Genomic DNA, 22,500 nt, shown 5'->3' on the forward strand with positions numbered 1-22,500 from the left:
AATAATAATAATATAAAAAAAAAAAAAAAAAAACAAACAAACAACCAAACCAACAAATAACCAAACGACAAGGGAAAAAAAATTCTCTTTTTTTACTTTCCTTTAAAAAAACGAAAAAAAAAAAAAAAAAAAAAAAAAAAAAACGAAAAAAAAAAAAGAAAAAGTTTTTAATGTCAATTGTACTATTACTATTATTATTATTAATATTATCATTATCATTATTATCATTATTATTGTACTCGCGTTTCGCATCGAATTAAAAAAAAAAAAAAAAAAAAACAAACAAACGGCACGTAAAAAATAATTTTTCCTTTCTCTCTCTCTCTCTCTCTCTCTTCCGCTCTTTCTCCCGCTTTCTTTCCGCGTCTTTCTCTCCGTTCTCACATAATAATAACAATAATAGTAATAATAATAGCAGTAGTAGTAGTAGTAGTAGGAGGGGTAGTAATAATAATAATAATAAATCAATTAATTAATCCCGAAAAGCGAGCAAAGCGCACACGACGATTCCGCTTCCGATAATGAGACAACCGATGCTCCAGGGGTGAAATAACGATTTCCTCCACTTCTGCCACGATTCCGTTTCCCGTAGTTTTTTCTTAACTTCCTTTATTTTGTTTTCTAATATTTGGTTTCGTACGTCTCGTCCCTTTCTCTGATGTAACGTCGTCGATTCTTCTTCCCCTCTGAAAACAAAAACAAAAAAAAAATTAAAAAAATTAAAAAAAAACAATTTCGCTTAATGTTACTTTTCGTTAACATTAATTATTATTATTATTATTTTTCATTAGACCTCCTCAACTTTATGTTCTTTTCTTTTTCTTTTTATGTAACTCATTATTATTAACATATATAATCAAAAAACCAAATAAATTAAAATAAAAAAAAACGGTTGGTTATTCACATAAATAAATAAATAAAACAGGTTGTTATATAAAAAAAAATAATTGTGAGTTTTTTTGTTTTTTTTTTTTGTTTCCTTTTTTTAAATTTAAATTTAAATTTTAAATTGTTGATTGTTTAATTAATTTGTTTGGTATGTACCGTTGATGAAAAATTTTTTATTTTTTTTTTAATTTTTTTTTTTTCACTCATCATGGCCTCACCATCATCATCATCATCGTCACCTAGAACGATCTCTATGTTTCCGGTGAAGATACCTATTTCCTGTCTTGTACGGATGCTTTCTCGTGCCCGTGGAACTTCTTCCACCTTGGTATTTTGCTTGGCGGTGCATTCTGCCAAAAAGGTTTATAAAATTTTTTTGCATTTTACAGGGATTATTATTATTATTATTATTATTATTATTATTAAATATAATAATTTTCATTTCTTTTTTTTTCTATTATTAAATTTAAAAAAATAAAAAAAATGTCGGCTGGCTAACAAACTTGATGAATGAAAAGGTGGTGGCAAACAAAATGTTCTTGTGTGTGTGTGAATGTGCGTATGGGTGTGGGTGGGTGTGCCACAAAACTACAACTACTACTACTCCTACTCCTACTCCTACTTCTACTACCACATAAAATAAGAATCGTTGTGAGAAATTTAAAAAAAAAAAAACTTACAAGAGACAAATTACTCATTTCTCTCTTGTCATATTTATATTTTTTGTTTTTGTTTTTGTTTTTTTTACCTGATGACTAAAAATAAATTAAAAAATTTTTGTGTAAAATTGTGTGATAAAGAAAATTTATCATCATGTCCATAATTTTTTTTTTTGGGAATTTAGGGGAAGGTGGAGGGGGGGGAGTGGGCGTGGGGGTGGAAAAGAAAAAAAGAATTTTAAAAAAAAAAACTCACGTTTTCTCTACAATGTCGTTGTCTTGACCAGAACTTTTATCTCCTTTACTTGTTTCTGCACATTCTCGAGATGCACTCAAGGATTCGTTTCTAGGAGGTGGGAGAGGCGGTGCTTCTTCATCTTCAGAATTTTCCTCGTCTTTGACCTCTTCCAATTTCTCATTCTAATAATAATAATAATTTAAAACAAAAAGAACAATAACACAACTAACTAACCAAAGGGAGAATTATTTAACAACAGTCGAAAAGTTTAATTCTTTTTTCAAATACAAATAAATGAATGATTCTCTCACCGGCCATCCATTTTCAAGTTCTGTTTTATCGAGGCCTTTTATAATGGCTAAATATGAAAATCTAAGTTGTCCAGGCGTTTGAACTAAACCCATACGATATTTTCTCATTTCCATTAGCACATCTTTCACTACTACATTATTAAGTTTCATATCTTGTATCTGAAACAAAGAGGAGCATTTAGTTTGTATCGAAAACAACAACAGCAACAACAAAAAAGTTTTAAATTTTAAGACAAGAGTAGGAGAAGAAGAAGAAGAAGAAGGCGTTACCATAACTAAGCAAGAATCGACGAGGCAAAACGTTCCTGATCTTCCTATACCTGCTGAACAATGTACAACGGCAGGACCTTCTTGTTCTAGAGCACCGCTCGCACGAACAGCGTTTAAAAATCTTAAAAAAGCTGTAGGACTTTGTGGGACGCCAAAATCTGGCCATGTTGTACAATGAAAATGAATAACTTCTCTTTGATTACCAGTCTCGAGATCTTCTAATCTAAAAAACCCATCAATATTTTTTTTATTTTTTTGAAAACCGGAAAAAAATTCAAAAATGAACATAAATAAATAAATAAATACATTAAATTAGTTGTTATGTAACAGGGATCTTTTTCTTCTGACACATTAATAACTTTTAAATTAACATCATCTAAAATAAGAGATTTTTCTTCACCAGTCGAATCCGATTGTGGCCAATACTGATGACACTTAACCTATAAGAAAAAAAATTCACAACCATCAAAACAGGTTAATCTCGATAAAGTTGATTTGATTCTTTTTTTTTTTTTTGTTTCACATCAAATTTTAATTATTATTATTATTATTATTCAGTTATGTGTTACATTTAATAATTGATAAACACAAAAAAAATTAAAAACAATACTAATTGTGAGAATTTAAAAATGAATGTCTCCATTGTTTTTAAATAAGATAATTGTTTTGTATTAAAAAGATAAAATGTCAACTTTCACCAACTGTGGAAAAAAAAAAAAAAAAAAAAAAAAAAGAAAAAGAAATTTAATTTTGGATTTAAAAAAAAATTTTTTTTACTGTCAATTTAAAATCACAATTTAAAAAAAAAAAAAAAAAAAATTTCATCCATGATGACAAATTAAAAAAGAATTATTTTCATTTTTTAAACTCTGACTCGAATTACAATTAACACCTTTAATTATTCACCTTTAATCGAATTAATAATAATCAGATATTTAATAAATATTTTGGAGAATTTTTTTTTCAAAATGAGATTTATAAGTTTGATTCTTTTAAATTTACTGTAAAAACATATTTGTTAATGTTATTTGATTGTGGGAAATGAAATTGAGAAAAAGTCGCAACCTTCGAAAATATTTTCCTTGATACATATTTAAAGCCACAAAATTATGTGAAATTGACCATAAAAGGTAAAAATGCAGTTTTTATATAAAATAAAAAAACATAAGGAATGCATGTGATAAAATTATTTATATTAAAACACTTACTTACCACATTTTTTTCCATTATTCGATTTAACATTACAATAGCTTGGCAATTTTGTTCCCATATCATTAACCAAAAATGTGATGTCGTTTGCGGAAGAGGTCCTTGGGTTAAAATATACTTTCTATTCGCTCCTTCTACCTGAATTACAAACAAAAAAAAAAAAATAAAAGTTTTACTTGGCTTTTGACATGACATTGATTTTCCTCTCATTTTAATTTTTAAAAGTAAATTATGAAAGATCATGTTAACTAGTATGTTTCGAGACAAACAAAAAAAAAAAATTTACTTACCACCACCAAATTAGCATTTATATAATCGATTGAATTTTTAGATAATACAATTCTGCTATGATCGTAAGGATATACATCCCTATATCTATTTAAATATTTGTTTTTAGGTTTTTTGGCTTCTGTAAATGCATAATTGTGGGCTTGTAAACATTCATCTCTTATTGCCTGAAATCAAAAAAAAAAAAAAATTAAATTAAACAAATGTGTTTCGATGTTAGTTTTTAAAAAAATTTTATTAATTCATTAAGCGTTTGTTTAGAAAACAACAGTCAATTTTGTAAAATGTCAGTCAGTTAGAAATGTCATCAAATATCAAATCAATTTATTGATTGAATAATTTTGAAATATATTTTTAAAATCATAGTAAAAAAAAAAACCGTTAATAATTTATAAAAATTCACAATTTAATAGATGCGTTTGAAAAAAAAAAAAAAAAAAACTGTACAAATTCCAAGAAATAATAAATCATTTGTATGGTACGCACATCACGTGTTAATATCAAATTAATATTAACTAAAATATATAATTTTGAATATTAAAATTCAAATGATTATAATAATAAAAAATAATAAATTTCAATAGGTTTCAATTGGAATTCATTTAATTTTTTTAGGTCAAAATTAAAAATACAAATGAATAGTAGTAGTAGTAGTAGTGGTAGATTTCGGCGGTATATAAAATATTTGAAGTGACCTTTACAAAAAATATATATATATATCAAGAGAAATAAAGAAAAATGATAAATAATATATTTAATACTCACGGAAAAAAAACTATTCCATCCCTGTCCTTTTTCTATACTCAAAAATTCATTTTCTACATCACTCATGATACTGGTTACAATGTCACTCATTTTCTTACATTTACAAGCTGGTTTGCCTAACTAAATAAAAAAATTAGTTATTTCCTTTGAAATTTATCGTATGTGTAAACAAATTTTAAATCAAAGGAAAATTCCTTACTGACACTTTTTTAAAATTTTATTTTAGAAATTCAATTACTGTAATTAGCATCTTCGATTAATCCTTTAAATGAATAAATAATTTAATTACTTGGTAATTTTTATAATGTTAACTTTTTTTTTTTTTTTTTTTTAACTTTTTGGTTTTTTTTTTTTTTATATTTTTATGCTACATAATTTTTTTTTAATGAAATGCCATTTTTTTTTTTTTTTTTTTGAAAGATTTTTATAACATAGTCACGTGGGCAATCAATGTAAACACTGATTTCGATTGAACTAATGCTATCTCTTTCTAAATAAAAATGGTGGATTGGATTCGTCAAATTTTGTGACGACGTTAAAATTAACAAAAGAAAATTAGAATGTGGAATATTGGAACGTTTATACTGTTTTCAAATAATTTATTAATATTGGATTTATACGAAAAATTGGCGGCTTTTTCGTCAAATGGAGTCTAATCAAACTTCGGAACAAATCGTGATGCCGGACATATCCGATCCATTGGCGAACAATCCCGAGGACCATCAAAGTATTACTTTAGACCGGTCGAAATGTAGTGTTGTTACATCTGTACAGGAAGGTTTGCCCGTAGGTTCGTTGATAGGAGTTGCAAGTCCTTCTGGGACAACCTTTAATGTCATTACCCATGATCAACTTCAGGTAACTTCAGGTCTCTTTTAATTTGGATCCGTCCAAGTTTGTACATGATTGATTGATTAGTAAGATGCATGTATTATTTTCAGATTTCTGGATCTAATCAATTTAAAGGATCTGTCCTTTGTGTCGACAGTAGTTTTTTATGTGAAACACGGCCGGAGAAAGAAAATGATCGCACAATACGAACCTGGGTAAACAGGAGTAACAATGAGAGTGTTAAAACCACTCATATATTATGTGAGCCAGAAGTAGATAATAGAGAATCTGAAAATAATTCTCAGCAAATGCTTTGCCAAAATTCCGAATGGGTTGATGCTGCACATTTACCCGTTCTTTCCGTTAGGTGTAAGGTATGATAAAGATAAAGGTTCAAGTCAATATATGTTTTTTTCCTATATAGATGACAGTTGTTAAATAATTTCTTATGTTAATATCTTTGTAGAATACTAACGCAGAACTTTACAAAAAAAAATTTGGATCTGGTGGAAGAGGTAGATGTATTAAATTAGATAATAATTGGTACACTCCAAATGAATTTGAAGCATTCTGCGGAAGGGCCTCGAGTAAAGATTGGAAAAGAAGTATTCGATTTGGTGGTAGAAGTCTTCAAGCTTTAATAGACAATGGATTACTAGTTCCTCATGCCATCGCATGTACTTGTGCCGCTTGTTGCGATGATGATACTGCAGTATGTTTCCTACAATTATATCGTTTTTATTATTAAAATAATTGAAATTGTGATATTAAATATTGGAAAAAATTGTGATGTTTAGACAGGTCCTGTAAGATTGTTTACTCCTTACAAAAGAAGAAGGAAAAAGGAATTAGATTTTGAAGGAAGAAACAGTCAAAGTAAGACTAGAAAAGTATTAACAGTTAAAGAAGAAAACAGCAATCCAGAAAGCGAAACTGAAGATACAACAGAGCCTAAAATTAATCAAGACTGGTCTTCGACTCAATCATATGTTCAAATAAAGGTTTGTAAATTAAAATTTTTTTGTCTTTTATTTACCACATCAAAACATTGAAGTTTTATTGTATAATTATAGAATGATTTGGGAGAAGAACTTGTAGTGACAACAGCTCCTGCTGATGATCAATCTTCCACAGTTCATGTCGAACAAGTTACTAAAAACGAATCTAAAAGTAGATATTCTATAAATGAAAATGGCGATAAGAAAGCTAGTTCGGATAATGAAAATGCAATTTTTAGAAAACTCGAAGAAGTGAGTTAATTTGAAATAGTAATAATAATAATAAAGAATTGTCGATTTGTTGAAAAAAAAAATTTGTTTGTTACAGATGTCAGAAAAAATGTTAAAATTATCTTATCAATTTAGACACACTGTCGAAGAATTAAGAGTGCAATGGATGCAAGAAAAGGAAGGAATGAGAGAAGCACATTTGAGAGAAAAAGAACAAGCTATATTGAATGCTCAAATGGAAACGCAGGTGGCTTGCACGAGAGAAGGTTTCGAAACGAGAGAACAAATACTTCCCGTCCACGTGGTGAACGCCGTTGAAACCGTTGGCCTTCAACCCACAACAGACAGCAATGAAAATAAAAAGGTTTCGCTTTGTTTTTTAAATTTAAATCTAAAACCACGTGTAAAAAAAAAGAAAGATATTCATTATGTAAATACCTCTTGTCTGTCATTTTTGTTTTTGGTTTTCAGTGTGCAAATTGCAACAGGGATGCATTTGCCGAATGTTCTCTATGTCGTAGAACTCCATATTGTTCGACATTCTGTCAGAGAAAAGACTGGGGAGGTCATCAAGTCGAATGCGTGCGTGATCAACCGGGTTCCATAATGCTCATTGTCGAAAGCACGGAACACGTACAACAAATTTTACCACACGCTAAAGCTTTGCCGTGAATGACGTCATTGAATTCGTTGGAAGAAACAAAAGAAAATAAACATCCAACTGCAATTAAAATAAATACGTTAGATCTTAATTTTTTTTTTAAATTTAAATTTAAATTTAATTTTAATTTATTTTAATATTTTTTATTACTATTATTATTATTATTATTATTATTAAATATAAGTTCGAGTAGAATTTTATGCTTGAAAAAAAAAATGTTTTTATCGACGAGTATTTTAAATAAAGTACATAATTAATAATTTAAAAAAAAATTATATAAAGATTAGAATTTTATATGTTTAACATATAGACACACAATATGTTTTTAAATTTCTTTAAAACCCTTCCGAGTGCGTTAACTAATAAATAAATAAATAAATTATTTAAATAAAATTATTATCATTATTATTATTTATTCTAACCGTGAGAAATAAAACCTTGCAATAAGAAAAGAAAATTAATAATTAATTAATAACATATCAATGTGACGTCACCTCCACAAATAATAATAATAATAATAATGTGGAATGATAACTATTGTACATATAAATAATATAATAATAATAATTTTTTATATATATATATTTTTATTTAACTATTATTATTATTATTATTATTATTATATCTAATTGAAAAATATACTCAGTATACATATATATAATATATACGGAGTAGATTAACCAGTTTTTTTTTTTTAACATCAGCTCACATACAAAATTTGAAAAAAAAAAAATTATAACAAAAGTATTATTATTATTATTATTATTACTATTATCATAACAACAAAAAACAACAACAAATGAAAAAGAAAAAGAAAAAAAAAAAATTTTTTTTATTACAAACAACATTCGTTTCAATTTTTTTTTTTTTTGTTCCTGAAATTCTTACTCGGAATGTTTTCTATAACAAAAAAAAAAAAAAAAAAAGTTAAACAAACGGAAAGGAGAGACTTTAAATCAATCAATCAATCAATCAATCAATCAATGAATCAAACGGTATCAGAAATAATAAAAGAAAAATAAGTAAAATATGTAAAAACTAAACAACAAAATCAAATTAACATTAAATAAATAATAATAATTATCATTATGATTATGATGATTACGATGAAGATGATGATGATGATGATGATGAATATCATTATTTTGCACATTTTTTTCAAATAATAAATTTATAAAGATTAATAATAATAATAAGTTTTTTTCATTTCCAATATTAACAATTTTATCTAAATTAAATTATAATTAAGGCAACACACCTACATTGTTATTATTTAAATAGATTATTATTTTCATAGAGTAATAAAATACACTGAAGTAATAGTATTAATAATAATAATAATGAAAATGTTCATATTTATGCATCAGACAAATTGAAAAAAAAAGGGGAGGGGGGAAAGGAAAAATTAAAAAGGGATTTCAGCGACCGGACTATTTGTTTCTTCATTCCACATGACTTCCATCATTTCGACAGCACCATCACCGGTTACAGTTAATACCTGTCTCACATTACTATTATCAAAATCTTCATCATCTTCGTTGACAACTTGAAGGTATAAAGCAGGTTTCTCTTCTTTTTCTTCAGTTTTATTTTCTCCCACAACGTTAACATCATCACTCGATTCGTTAACATTAAAAGCCACTTCTAATTTACCTTGAATATTTGGATCTTGTATCAATGAAAATGTCTCATCGTTTTCTCCATTTAAAAAACTCATATTGTTCACTATAAGTTCCATTGCTTCCGAATATGTTTTCTCATTTTGATCTTGGACGACAACATTTTCCACATTCGATTTCGTTATGCAATCTTCGGTGCACATTCCGTTTTTGGTGGGGGCTTCGCAGTTGAGACAAATTTCACCCCTTATGTGATTTTTAACGAATGATGTGTAATTTGTAGTGTATTGACATTTGTCACATTGCATCCAAATTCTTGATCTAGGATCATCTGCACTGCATTCAGTATCATTTTCAAATTCTTGTTCGGCTTGTTTTTTCCTTACCTTGTATAAAAAAAACGAAAAAATTTTGAATAATTACAATTTATAATAACTTAAAAATAATTTTAAAATTTTTACCATAAATGTAGGATTATTAATTTTTTCAGTCTCTGGCATTAATTGATTATCAGATTTTTGATTTAGCAATTCTCCTTCTTCTAATGAATATTTTCTTTCTAAAAATCTAAGAACAACTCTTTTGACGGAACCTATTTCAACTTCTAATCGATCTAATGTGTTCATGAGATTAGCACAACTTCTGCAAATGACATCATCTTCTGTTATGACTATCATGTATCTTAAAAAAAATTTTTTTTAAAAATTTATTAATCGTCTACCCGTTACTAATAACAATAATAATAATTTTTGGGTAGAAAATAAATAAAACTCACTGATCTCCGACCAAATAACCCAATTTTTCAACTAATTTTTTTTTTGATGATTGTGTTCTGCAAGTAGCTAATGAAAAATATCTATTTGTGACAGCTATGTCACATACGAAACAATATAAACTTTTCGCACTCATTTTACCTTTTTTTTTTTTTCTCTCAAATACTTTTTCTTATATTTTATTTTATTATTTAAAATTAAAAAAAAAAAAAAAGTATAATAATAATAATGATAAACAATGTTAAGTGAATTTATTACATGGTAAAAACAAACTTTACCAACATTTTTTTTTTTTTTTTTTAATTTAGAAAAGTTTCATTTAAAAAAAAGAAAACATTTTTAAATAATAAACAAAACGGTTATTTATTAATGTCTTCGTATTAAAAGACATAATTTAATAATTTAATAAACACACACAAAAAAAAAGAGCACTTTACAAAACGTTTACACGGAATTTCTAACCTATAAAGAAACAACGTGGAAGCAGATGAAATTTACATTTTGATTTGTTTTTTTGCGCGCGCAATTTATTGTATTCTGCTTATTTTTATTTCAAACAAAAATAAAAAGTTTGTTTTAAAATTAAAATTTATTTAATGTTTCTTTTGACGCAAAATATTTAATTTAATTAATTTAAATAAAAGATTTAATTTTAATAATTTTTTAAAATAAAATTATAATCTGAATTGATTTTCGTATTACGTAAGCAAATTTTTATTTTTATAAAGTTCGTTATTAAATTTGCCATCATCTGATTATAGCTATAAAAAAAAAAATAATAATAATAATAAACGGCACGATTGGAACAATAACAATAAATAAAAAAACCCAAATTGAATAACATTAGATTTTATTTATTTATTTTTTCAATATTTAGATATTTTTATTTAATTATTATTATTATTTTTTTTTTTTTACAAAATTTGTTAAACGTTTGTTTTATAAACATACACATCTTATACAAACAGATAAAATAAAATAATTGTTTAGAAAAAAACAACAACAATTCCTTTATGGATGGATTGTTTTATATTATAGACAGACTGTTTTCACTCGACATTTTTATTGTTATTATTATTATTATTATTTTGGATGACTAATAATGAATCGATTATGATATTAAAATGAAGGATTTATATGATATAACAACTACTACAACTCTCTTATAAATATCGTTTGATGAAAGGTATTAGATATATCGTTTTTTTTATTATCGAATCGAACGTATCGAAAGTTATTATTATTATCGTTATCGAAATTTAAAATTTGATGTTTTTATTTTAAATGAAACAGTCATTTGTTTAAAAAAACAAAAGAATCGTCGTATGATTATATTATTATTAAATCGTTTTAAAATGTTTCTTGAGATGTTGTGTGTCTCGTTTCTTGTACGAGATAAACTTGAGAACCTGGAACGGTGCTGGTGGTCACAAAGGTTCTATGCTTGGCACGAATGAGGGAAAGATTATTCTCGGCTGTATCAGCACGATCTTCTGCTGCTTCGAGCTCTCGTTGGAACCTTCGAACTCGAGTAACGTTTTGTTGAGACATACCCTCCTAAAAACAAAAACGGATTTTCATTATTACTCCTCCATTTTGAAACGAAACGATGGTAAACAAACAACGTGGAAATCATTTAATCACCTGTTCTTGCAATTGTCTCTTGTAAATGTTAACCTTTTGATTGACCTTATCGAGAGATTCTTGAAGAAGTGCAACGTTCTTTTGATCTTCTTCCGATTGTATGCTCATTTCCTTAACTTGCCTTTCTTTCTTACGAAGGATTTTAATCGTTTCAGCATGTCGACGTTTTTCTTCATCCAATTCCAATTCGATGTCTCTAATCTAAAAAACATTTCCGGTCATTTAAACATTCAAATTAATTTTATCGAACGATTCAAAATAATAATAATAATAATTACTCTAGCTTCGAGTTTGCTTATGATTCTTTTTCCACCGACGATGGCATTCGCTTCGACTTCTTCTAAACGAACCGAAAGATTTTTAACTTCGATTTCCAATGATTTTTTAATTGCTTCGATTTTAACGATACGCTCTTGTTCTTCGTGTAATATTTCAACCGTGTGTTTCAATTCGACTTGAACGCGTTGATACCTTTCATCCGATACCTGAAATTGAGATAATGGTTCGTTTCAATATAAAGCAACGTAACCTAATGGAAAATAATGTTAAACACGTACTCGAAGTTCTTTGGTAACTTCATCGTAATCGTTAGCAAGAGCGGCAAGTTCTTGTTCGATCTTTGATTTTGCAGATGCCAAATTAACATTGTATGTTGTTAATTCGTTAACTCTGCTCGTGGCCTCTTCGTAACTCTGTTCGGCGTTTCTCTTGGCTCGAATAGCCTAAAAAAAAAATTTAATAAAATGTAGTCTTAAGGCGTAAACTCATAATTAAAATCAAACTTCATAGAATTTTACCGCATCCAAATTTCCTCTGACTTCTTCCAATTCAGCCGTGAGTGATTGAATGCGTCTTTGCGCGATACCATATTGATCCATGGTAACGGCCAATTGTCTTTGAACTTCATCATAATGAGCTTGCAATTCCTATCACGAAGAAATTTAATCAATCAATCAATCAATCAATCAATCAATCAATATTTTATAATAAATTATCACTTACGGTAAGTTGCAATGATTGTTTCTTAAGAGTTTTTTGAAGTTCGATATTATTCTTATTGGCGACATCCAATGATAATTCGAGTTCTGTGATTTGTATTTGAAATTTCTTCTTGATGCGAGTCACTTCCGTTTTCAATTTCGTTTCCGCTTCAACCAAACGAGCGCTTAATTGTTCTATTTCAATGCTCGTCTGCTTTCTAAAAAAAATCAGACATGTTTAAATGATGATTAAAGTCAATTTTTCTTTTTTTTTTCCTGTCATGACACCTGGCAGTAAAACAAGTATTGGCAAGAAATTGACCTAAATTTCCCAATTTTCGACAGGCTGTTTAAACTTTAAGTGCCACGATGGGAGGTGGGAAAGGGGGAGGGAAAAGGGGATTGGAAAGGGGAGGGAAAAAACATATTTTAAAAACGTAACATCCTCCTCCAATATTTCGTACGGTTTCGCTCCAATTATTATTATCGTTCATGTGAATTTTCAAATCATTTTTTTCGTCGCCATATTGTTATTATTATTATTATTATTATTAAAATCGGCGGTTATTAAATCTGCGAGTTTTTCTTGACAATTTACGACCGTTTGAAATAACACCGGATTCGTGTCGCCGATTTCGATATACTATAAATTTTCCATATCGAAAACTATCGATTTTCCTCGTCGATTTTCGATGTAATCGATTTATATCGAAGCCTGAGTCGAAACGAATATTTTTTTTTACTTTCGTTAAAGGATTCCGCATCGAATTTTACTAATTTAAACTACCCTTCATCTATTATTTATTGCTGTCATTTGATTGAAATTTTTTTTTTTTTTTTAATTTTGGCATCACTGACGAAATAAGTACTTTGAAATTTTTTTTTTTTTTTTTGAAAATGTTTCGTAATTACAAATTTATTTATAGATTTTTTTCAAGTGCTCCCAGTTGGATTGAAGAAAATTTTTCTGATTTTTTCTCTCTCGATTGCCCTTGTTTTAATTTTTTTAAAAAGGAGAAATCATTATTATTATTACCGTAATCATTACCGAAAAATTGTTATTTTTCATTGTACTAATAATAATAATAATAATAATAATTTTCATTTGGCGCGTTGATGTTTAATTTTTTATAAATAGTTTGTTATCCCGGTAAAAATTTTCCGTTCCCTGTTTTTCTGTTTTTTTTTTTTTTTTTTTTTTTTTTTTAAGTGACTGTAAAAATTCTTGTTGTTTGTCGTCGTGGTTGTTGAGGTATCACAACCTATTTTAAAAAAATGAATTTTGTATTAAAAAAATGTCGTCGTCGTCGTCGTACCTGATTGCTTCGATTTCTTCATCTTTTTCTTGCAAGCGACGTTCTGCTTCGTGACGGTATTGAGCCATTTCAGCAGCTAATCTTTGTGCTCTTTGTTCCTCGGCTTTGCGTCCCTGAAAAAAAATCATAATTTTCCATTAATCACCATTTCTTTTGTCCAAGTATTATTATTATTATCATCATTTAAAAAGAGTAAACGTATACTCACAGCTTCGGCTTCTTTGTATGCGGCTGAAAGTTCTTCTCTTTCATTTTCGAGACGTCTCAATTCCAATTCCATCTCGTGTAATCTTCTGTTCATTTCAGAAATTGTGTTTTTGGCATCGTGCAAGTCATCTTTATTACAAAAAAATTACAAAGTTTTGATTTTTTTTTGTCGTCGACATTTTGTTAATTTTATTATCCTGTTTTTTCTTACCGCTCAACTTTTTGTTTTCTCTAGCGAGAGCATCTTTTTGTTCGCGAGTTTTGTCCAATTCGTGATTGACTCTTTGAAGTTCGGCTGCTTTGTTTCTAAGATCGCGTTGAGCCTGTTCGTAAAGGTTTACGGTTTCATCGAGTCTACTCTTGAGTTCGACGTTGACTTTTTCCAATTGTTCAACACGTTTTTGCAATTCTCTCGCCGTGTTGTTGGCCTTTTCCAAATCGATGATTAATATTTCAACTTCGCTTTGCAATCGGGATTTTTGTTTTTCCAAATTGTTGAGTTTAACAACGAGAGATTCAATGTGTTCTTCTTGTTCTTGAATTCGTGCATTGTATTTGCGTCTGGAACAACAAAAAAACATTTACAACGTTTCTTTCCAAAAACAATTAAATTAATGGGTAAAAAAACAAAAGTCACACACACACACCTAAGTTCTTCGACTTCTTCTGCTCTTGCAGCAGCTTCCGTTTCGTATTTAGAACGCCACGATTGAGCATCCCCATTGGCTTTTACCAATTGACGTTCCAACTCAAGACGAGCTTCGGATTCTTCTTCCAATTGAACTCTAACAGATTCCAATTCGACTTCAACTTGGTGTAGGGAAGCTTCGAGAAGTGATCGTCTCTGCAATGAAAATACATTTTTAAATTAAATTTTCATTTTAACACCTGATACAATAATAATAATAATAATAATAATAATTTTACCCTTTCATCATCTTCAAGTCGTCGTCTGGCATCTTCCAATTGACCGGCAACTTGACTCTTCAAATAATTAACATTTTCAATGCTGACTTTAAGATCTTGTACCTCTTTAACAAGTTCGATATTTTCCTGTAAAAATTTGTATAAAATTTTTTTTATTCGTACCTCTTGAACATTATATAAATTCCAAAACACCTGATAATTCAAACCTGAGAGATTTTTGTTTTGAGCGATGTTATGTCGACAATGGTACGATTAAGTTCTTCGATGCGAACGTTAAGTTCGTGTACTTGAATTTCTAATTTTTCAACGTGTTTTGCACTCACAAGCTAATAAAAAAAATTTATTTAGTAAATTTGACTAACTAACTAATAACAACAACAAAGATGGCGACGACGTATATACCTTATCTTTAGTTGCTGATTCAAGTTGTGCCATAAGATCGTAAACTTCTTGTTGAAATCTTGCTTTTTCTTTTTCGGCTCTAAAAAAAAAAATTAATCATTATTAATTATTAAACGCCATTATTGAGTAATATTTTTGTAAGAAATTTTTTCACCTTTGTTTTGCTTTCGATAATTGATCGATTTGATCTTGAAAATCGACAACGATTTCCTGATGTTTTTTCCGCAATAAATGAGCCGTTTCTTCACTTTCCAAATGAACATCTTCTAATAATTTTCTCAATTTTGCAAGTTCTAAATCTCTCTTCTTATTTATTTCAAACTGTTTTTCCGACAAAAAAAAATTTTTTTAAATTAGTTTTCGTTCATTATATCAATTCATAACTTTTCTTTGCTTCCTATCGTACCTGACTTTCGGCGCCACCTTCAGCTTCTTCTAAACGTTCAGATAGTTGAATGACTTGAACGCTAAGATCTGCTTTTTCTCTTTCGATCTTAAAAAAAATAATAATACTTATTGAATTTTGTATGAAAATTTATTATTATTATTATTATTATTATTATTATTATTTATAGGGGTACTTACCCTTTGGCGAAATTCTCTTTCTGTTTCCAAATCTTCTTGCAATAATCTAATTTTGTCCTGTAAAAACAAAAAAAAAAAAACAATAAATTCCGTTAATTCTACGTTTTTCTTAAAAAGTTTTCAACCCTTAAAAAAAAAAAATGTCTTTTTCATAACAAATAAATCATAACACGAAGAGTTTTCCCTTTTTCTTTAATCAAAAGTATTAAAAAAAAATTTCCTAACAAGATTTTCCTATTATAAAAATTAAAACGAATAAGAAGAAGAAGAAGGAGGAGGAAAATGATCGGATAAAAACCTCAAATATCGAAATATGGGTCAATAATAATAATAATAATAATAATAATAATAATAATGAAATTCGACATTTTTTTTTTTTTTTTTACATTTTTTACGATCCGTGTAATAGGGAATAGAAAAGAAACGATTACGAATTTGCCGTGAAAATTGACGATGGGAAATTGAAAAAAAAAAAGAAAATTCCCCCCCTCCCACAAAAAAAAAAAAAAATTTTTTTTCTCGAACGCAAGCAAAAAATTTAAATTCGTTCGATGGTTTATTATTATTATTATTATTATTATTATTTCACGAGAGTGTCAATTGCCAATTGCCAAAATAGACTCTGACGCATTTCTATTTTATTATTTTACCCGATATTTCTTAAAATAAACATGGACGACGTGTGTGCGTGTGTGTGTATACTTTTTCGTAAACTTTTTAAAAATTTTTTCAACAGCAACAACAACAACAGCAAAAGCAACAGCAATTACAAAAATTTCCCTTTTTCTTTTTTGTTATATTTTTTTTTTATTATTAAAATCTATCTCTTTGGTAACTTTAATTGTTATAAATTATAAAAAAAAAAAATAAATTTTTGCTATCGTTAAATTTTTGCTCTCTCTCTTTGTTTTCCTTTGACACTTTTTTTTGAAAGTTTTCTTTTTCTTTGTCATTATTGAATTCATTCAATTATTATTATTATTATTAATTATTTTTTGTTATCTTTTATCAAAATATTAGTAAAACAATTTTTTTTTTTTTTTTTTTTGTTTAAAGTTAATTTTCAATCGACAAAATGTTGTTATTTTGTGTTATGTTATTTTCTGTTAGAAATCTTTTAAAAAAGGTTAAAAATTTGTTTTTTTTCCTCTCCCCCCCCCCCATTGTTACATCCATCAAATCCTACTCTCCCTATTTAAATTAGTTTTTTAAAAATTAATTTTTTAAAAAAAATTTTCTTAATAATACAGCAGAAGAAAAAATACATTTGCTAACCTCCAATCTCGACAATGCGCTAAGATCAGCATTATATTCAATTTGGATATCGGCATTTCCGCCACCGGTTGAACGGTAAGAATAAGATTTCGTCGTTTTTGCAATGCTTGCCATTTTTTTTTTTTTTTTTTTTAAAAAAATGTTATTTAATCAGTGAGTCCACGATATTAAACACAAAAACACTCGCGTTTTAAATTTTTTTTTTTTTTTAATAAAAAAAAAAAAACCCCGCTACGAATAATAATAATAATAATAAATCCTATTTAATATACACCGTGTTCGTTGATGATGTCGTAGTAGGTCTTGGATGCGGCCGCAGCAAGACCTTGCGTTCGTATTGCCACAGCGTCAAATAAAACATAGCATATCTTTTTGATTTGGCGACTGCGCCTTTTTCCTTCTCTTTCTCTCTCTCTCTCTCTCTCTCTTTCTGTAAAAAAAAAAAAAAAAAATTATATTTAATTACAATCGTATGAAATTCATATGCGAAGATGTGTTTTTTTCATCGATGATATACATACATTATTATTATTATTATTATTATTGTGTTTGACCATTCGAAACGAATGCCAATCTTACTTATCGCATAAATATATACATATATATTTTGTCATGAGTCAATTTTATATATTTATATATATATAAATACGTACATGCATATTTTTTTTTTTTTCCAATATAAAATTATTATTATTATTATTATTATTAATTTAAATATGAACGATATCGTGTCAAGTATCGAATGTTGTGTAAAATTTTTCTTATGTGCGTTATTATTATTTCGTCCGATTGTTTTTTTGTTATTATCATCCCATGTGGAACATTCTAGAATATTCTTTACTTTCTTTTCTCCCATCCATTATGAAAAGTGTAAAAAAAATCCAATTTGAAATGAATTTTCGAAGAGAGAAAACCTAAAACGAGAAGAAAAAGAAAAACTTGTGTAATACAAAACAATTTTTTTTTTTTTTTTTTTTTTACAAAATTTGGCTGGGAAAATTTTTATCATTTTAACATGAAATTAACTTAAATTAAATAATTATTTGACATTGAAATAATTAAATTTATTTTAATTAAAAAGAGAGAGAGAGAAAAGGGGGGCGGGGGGTCGTAGCACCCGGGAGCAAAGAGAAAATTTGCAGTCAAAAAAAAAAAAAAAACCTTAAAAACAAAGGTTTATTTTTAAATTATTATTATTATTATTATTATTATTAGAAGAAGAAGAAGAAGGGAAAGAAAAAGAAAAAAAAAAGAAAAACAAAATTTGTTTTTACATATATCTGGATATTATCCAAATCAAATTTTTAAAAAGAATTTTAAAAATTTGCTTCTTTTTTTTTTTCTTTTTCTATTTTCTATTTTCTTTCTCTTTTTAATATATAGAAATTTAAATATATGAAAATAAAATTCTTGTAAAAATTTAAACCTGAAAATAAATGAAAATTATTATTATTATTATTATTATTATTATTATTATTATTTTTCATAGTCGTTTTTGTTAAGCTTTAATTGTAGGTGATAATGTTTGATCGAGTGTAAGCTTGGGATAGTCATAGAATCAATCAGAAGAAAACTTTTTTACAAAAAAAAAAATTTTTAAACATGAGGGACCGGAGATACATAAGAGAGAGAGAGAGAGAGAAAGAGAGAGAAAGAGAAAGAGAGAGAGAGAGATTATATTATAAGAATCTTGTTGGGACATTTGCTTAGCACACATTCACAAATTGTTTCTTGCTTATTTATAACTCAATGATTTCATTTTTTTTTTTTTTAAAGAAAAAAATTTTTCTAAAAGAGAGCGCTTCAATCGGTTGTTGTTGAAATTCTCATATTACTTTTCGTTGGGATCCGAGGTGAGGAGTCCGAAAAGCGCCGTCCTTTTTTAGCCACGTAGGACCCCCGAAAGGCAGGCGCAGGTGGGAGGTGATTCCGAATGATGATGTTTGTTCGACTGTAGGTGGACATTATATTTTTTACATTCTGAGTTTTACTTCTTCAATGAACCACCAATCTTTCTTTCCACCTTTAAATAAAAATTTTTTTTCTTTTACATAAAAATAAAAAAAAAACATAAAAATCGCAAAAAAAAAAAAAAAAACTTTCTTTAAATATATATATATATTTTTTTTTTTGAATTGGCAGTTTCGACCATTTTCTTTTAATACAACAAATTTTTTCTTTTTTTTTTTGTGAATTCGTCTGGCTTATTTCATTTTTTTTTCTGTTTTCCCTTAATTTCTTCACCTTTATTATCAACATGTTTTGATTTTTCTTTTTTTCCCGTAAAAGTTAAAAAAAAAATTAAGAATTTCAATTAAATTTAAAATTTTTACACGTCATATCATTCCTGAGGTTGTCATTTAATATTATAATATTATTATTATCATTTTACATTCTTTATTATAATTTCACAACTTTTTAAAAAATTGGTCATTAAACTTATAAAAATTTATTTTTTTTTTTTTTTCCATTTTGATGTTGGGAAATAATATAAAAAGCTCACAATTTCTAAAATATAAATGTGTGATAATTTAAATTGGATCAAATACTCCCCTCCCCTCCCTCTCCCCAATAAAACAAATTTTTTCTTAATGTAATTATTATCCTGATTAAATTTATATATATATATATAAAAAAAATTTCTTTTATTTAAAAAAAAAACCTTGATATTTAAATAGATCATTTTTTTTAGATGATGATGATGATGATGACTTATAAATTTATTTTTAAACTTTTTTTTGTTTTTTTTTTAACTAAAGAGATTTATTTATTTATTTAATATAAGTGACTCATTATTATTATTATTATTTTTGTAGTGCCTACGTTTTTTTTTTTTTTTTTTTAAATTTAATTTTTAAAAATTCATAATTAATAACGTTATAAATTACCGTTGAGTATTTTTTTCTTTCTTTCTTTCCTGCACTTTTACAATCATTTTATTAAATGAAGATGATGAAAAAAAATTTGCTGTTGCTGTTGTTGAAAATTTTACATATTAAATTCCAACAGTATTTGTTTTTTATGATATTTCAAGGTAGTTGTTCTAGAAATATATTATGTTAAAATTTTGGCAGACAAAAATCTTTTTTTTTTTAAAAAAAATTTTCCACTCTAAATTCTCTTCTTACTACATCTTGTTGAAATGTTTATTTGAAACAAAAATTTTTTTTATTTTATTATTTTTCATACTTATTATTATTATTATTATTATTATTTATAAAAAAAAAAAAACTTGAAATTATTATTATTATTATTATATATGCTGTACTTGTTGAACAAAAAAAAAAAAAAAATTCAAACTGTTATGTAAAACTATAGAGAGAATATGAATGACGTCATAATGTCGTTAAATAAACTAATATCATTTCATACATGACTTATTTAATTTTTTTTTTCTTTTTGTCGTTTAAATTATGGCAAAACAAATTTGAATTTTTTGTAAAAATGCATATAATGTTTTTTTTTTTTTTTTCTATTTATAAATTCGTGTTTGTTTAAAGAGGAAAACTCATATTTCCTCACATTTCACCTTCGATTTCTCATTAATATATATATAATATACAATTTGACTGAATCGTTACGTATCAACATATTCGGTTATTTACCAATTTTATATAATTATTTTATGGTTTTACTCCTTTTAATTTTGATTTCGTAGTATAAAATTTCAATTTTTTTAAATTTAAAATATCGATTATGAACGAAAGATCATTTCGAGCGCCAAAATTATATTCGACATTTTATTTTTTCATGTACTTTTGTTGAAACTCACCTTTTCATCCCGGATTAATCAAAATTATCCATTTATGACGTTTTCCAACGGTTTTAATCATTGTCGTGATTAAATATAATAATCGTATCGTAATAAATTACTTACTTATCCATTAAATAAGTGAAAATTTTACATATTTCAACGATCTGAAGACAGACAGAAAAAAAAAAAACCCATAATTATAGTTAACGAATAAGGTTGACTTATTGAATACCAACTTTGGAAAAATTAAATAATAGGATTAAAGCTTCTTTTTTTTTTTTTTTTTTTAACGGACAAAAATTTTTTGTATAGGCTGACATCTATCGATTTTTTTTATAAACTAAAATTACAGTTTAAAACAGTTTATTCGAAGAAAAGAATAACGAAAGCGTTCGTTTTTTTTTTTTTTTTTTTTGCTTTTTTTTGTTTTCCGGGAAATTAATAATGAGACGAATTCGTTAAAAAACAAATAAAAAATTTTATTAATAATACAATTCATACTAAATTCTATCAATGAAAAAAAAAATAATAATAATTTCGATTTTTAATTTTAAATTGTTTCGTTTTATCATCATTCATTTGTTTTACGACATTTTTTTTTTAAATTTTGTGTCTGTATCTGTGATAAATATTGGACGAAATATTGAAATCATTAAAATTCAGGTGAGATTAATTATTATTATTATTAATTTAAAAATTTTTCACGTTTTCGTATATTTGTTTAAAAAAAAAAAAAAAAAAAAAATTATTTCGAAATAATTAACGATGGTGGCGGTGGTGGTGGCGGCGGTAGTAACGAACGAAAAATTTTGTAAATGACGTCATACGAGACAAAAAAAAATTTCGTAAACAAAAATTTCAAGTTTCCAAGTTTGCAACGTATGAAAAACAAAAAAAAAAAAAAAATTCTCGGCCACTATAAAAAATTTCCTTTGAATTTTTACATTGGGATAAAAAGGAAGAGTTGCGTCCGTCAGGACGCAACGAATTTTCAATTAGTAACCGAAATCCGCGCGCGAACGGTGACACTGCACCTTTTTATTTATTTTTTTTTTAATTAAATCCCCGAAATTTATTAAAAATAATTATATAAAAGTGATATCACGATTATTAATTTATATTTTAATTAAAATAAATAAAAATAGAAAAAACGAAGAACTGGATTCTTTATTTAAATTTTAATTTGAAATTTAATCGAAGGTAAATTATATTTAAAAATGATTGACTCAATTCTCTCATCGACAACACAAAAAAAAAAAGATGGCGGCTACCTTTTTCAAAAATTATTCCGTATCAATTTTAAAATTCATTTTTTTTCGAATGTTCGAATTTCAAATTTTAAATTTTTCATTTCCGCAATAAAAGCAAAAAGCAAACAGAAAAAAAAAAAAAAAAATTAGATTTGGTAAACTTTTTTTTTTTTTTTAATAAATTATTTTAGTCGTTTGATTTTTTTTTTTTTTGGCAACGTTTAAAAAGCGTTGGCTGATTTCCCCCCGCAGCTAATTGTTTTTTTTTTTTTTTTTTTTTTTTTTTTTACCCCCGTTTTATTATAAAAAAAAATTATTATTACCCCCCCCGAAAAAAAAAAAGGGGCCGTTGGCGTTTTTTTTTTACAAAAAAAAAAAAAAAAAAAAACATAAATCTTTAAGACGTAAAAACAGAAAGA

The 22,500-nt window shown here is 26.7% G+C and overlaps 4 protein-coding genes across 4 annotated transcripts; 1 reads left to right on the forward strand and 3 right to left on the reverse strand.

Annotated features, from left to right (window-relative positions):
* Positions 1–472: 472 nt before the first annotated feature.
* Positions 473–4,718, reverse strand: Phum_PHUM581330 (tyrosine-protein phosphatase non-receptor type, putative; the record flags this gene model as incomplete). Its single annotated transcript, XM_002432307.1, has 9 exons — positions 473–686; positions 1,128–1,238; positions 1,804–1,961; positions 2,097–2,255; positions 2,367–2,589; positions 2,673–2,806; positions 3,579–3,713; positions 3,866–4,030; positions 4,629–4,718. 9 exons carry the CDS (start codon positions 4,716–4,718, stop codon positions 473–475), a joined length of 1,389 nt encoding a protein of 462 aa, XP_002432352.1.
* A 555-nt stretch (positions 4,719–5,273) lies between these two features.
* On the forward strand, positions 5,274–7,360 carry Phum_PHUM581340 (uncharacterized protein; the record flags this gene model as incomplete). The annotated part of the gene is made up of 7 exons (XM_002432308.1): positions 5,274–5,486; positions 5,570–5,833; positions 5,926–6,171; positions 6,257–6,460; positions 6,533–6,709; positions 6,786–7,052; positions 7,160–7,360. 7 exons carry the CDS (start codon positions 5,274–5,276, stop codon positions 7,358–7,360), a joined length of 1,572 nt encoding a protein of 523 aa, XP_002432353.1.
* A 1,394-nt stretch (positions 7,361–8,754) lies between these two features.
* Positions 8,755–9,877, reverse strand: Phum_PHUM581350 (uncharacterized protein; the record flags this gene model as incomplete). The annotated part of the gene is made up of 3 exons (XM_002432309.1): positions 8,755–9,354; positions 9,430–9,649; positions 9,744–9,877. 3 exons carry the CDS (start codon positions 9,875–9,877, stop codon positions 8,755–8,757), a joined length of 954 nt encoding a protein of 317 aa, XP_002432354.1.
* A 1,214-nt stretch (positions 9,878–11,091) lies between these two features.
* Phum_PHUM581360 (paramyosin, long form, putative) lies at positions 11,092–17,191 on the reverse strand (the record flags this gene model as incomplete). Its single annotated transcript, XM_002432310.1, has 17 exons — positions 11,092–11,298; positions 11,386–11,586; positions 11,664–11,870; positions 11,943–12,107; positions 12,183–12,311; positions 12,388–12,583; positions 13,682–13,794; positions 13,890–14,017; positions 14,100–14,449; positions 14,536–14,732; positions 14,816–14,941; positions 15,022–15,141; positions 15,218–15,296; positions 15,372–15,538; positions 15,624–15,710; positions 15,803–15,859; positions 17,078–17,191. The coding sequence occupies 17 exons, from the start codon at positions 17,189–17,191 to the stop codon at positions 11,092–11,094; spliced, it is 2,643 nt and encodes an 880-aa protein (XP_002432355.1).
* Between the last annotated feature and the right edge of the window lie 5,309 nt (positions 17,192–22,500).

The sequence above is a fragment of the Pediculus humanus genome, genomic scaffold (assembly GCF_000006295.1).
Source record: "Pediculus humanus corporis 1103172108309 genomic scaffold, whole genome shotgun sequence".
Lineage (NCBI taxonomy): Eukaryota > Metazoa > Arthropoda > Insecta > Psocodea > Pediculidae > Pediculus > Pediculus humanus.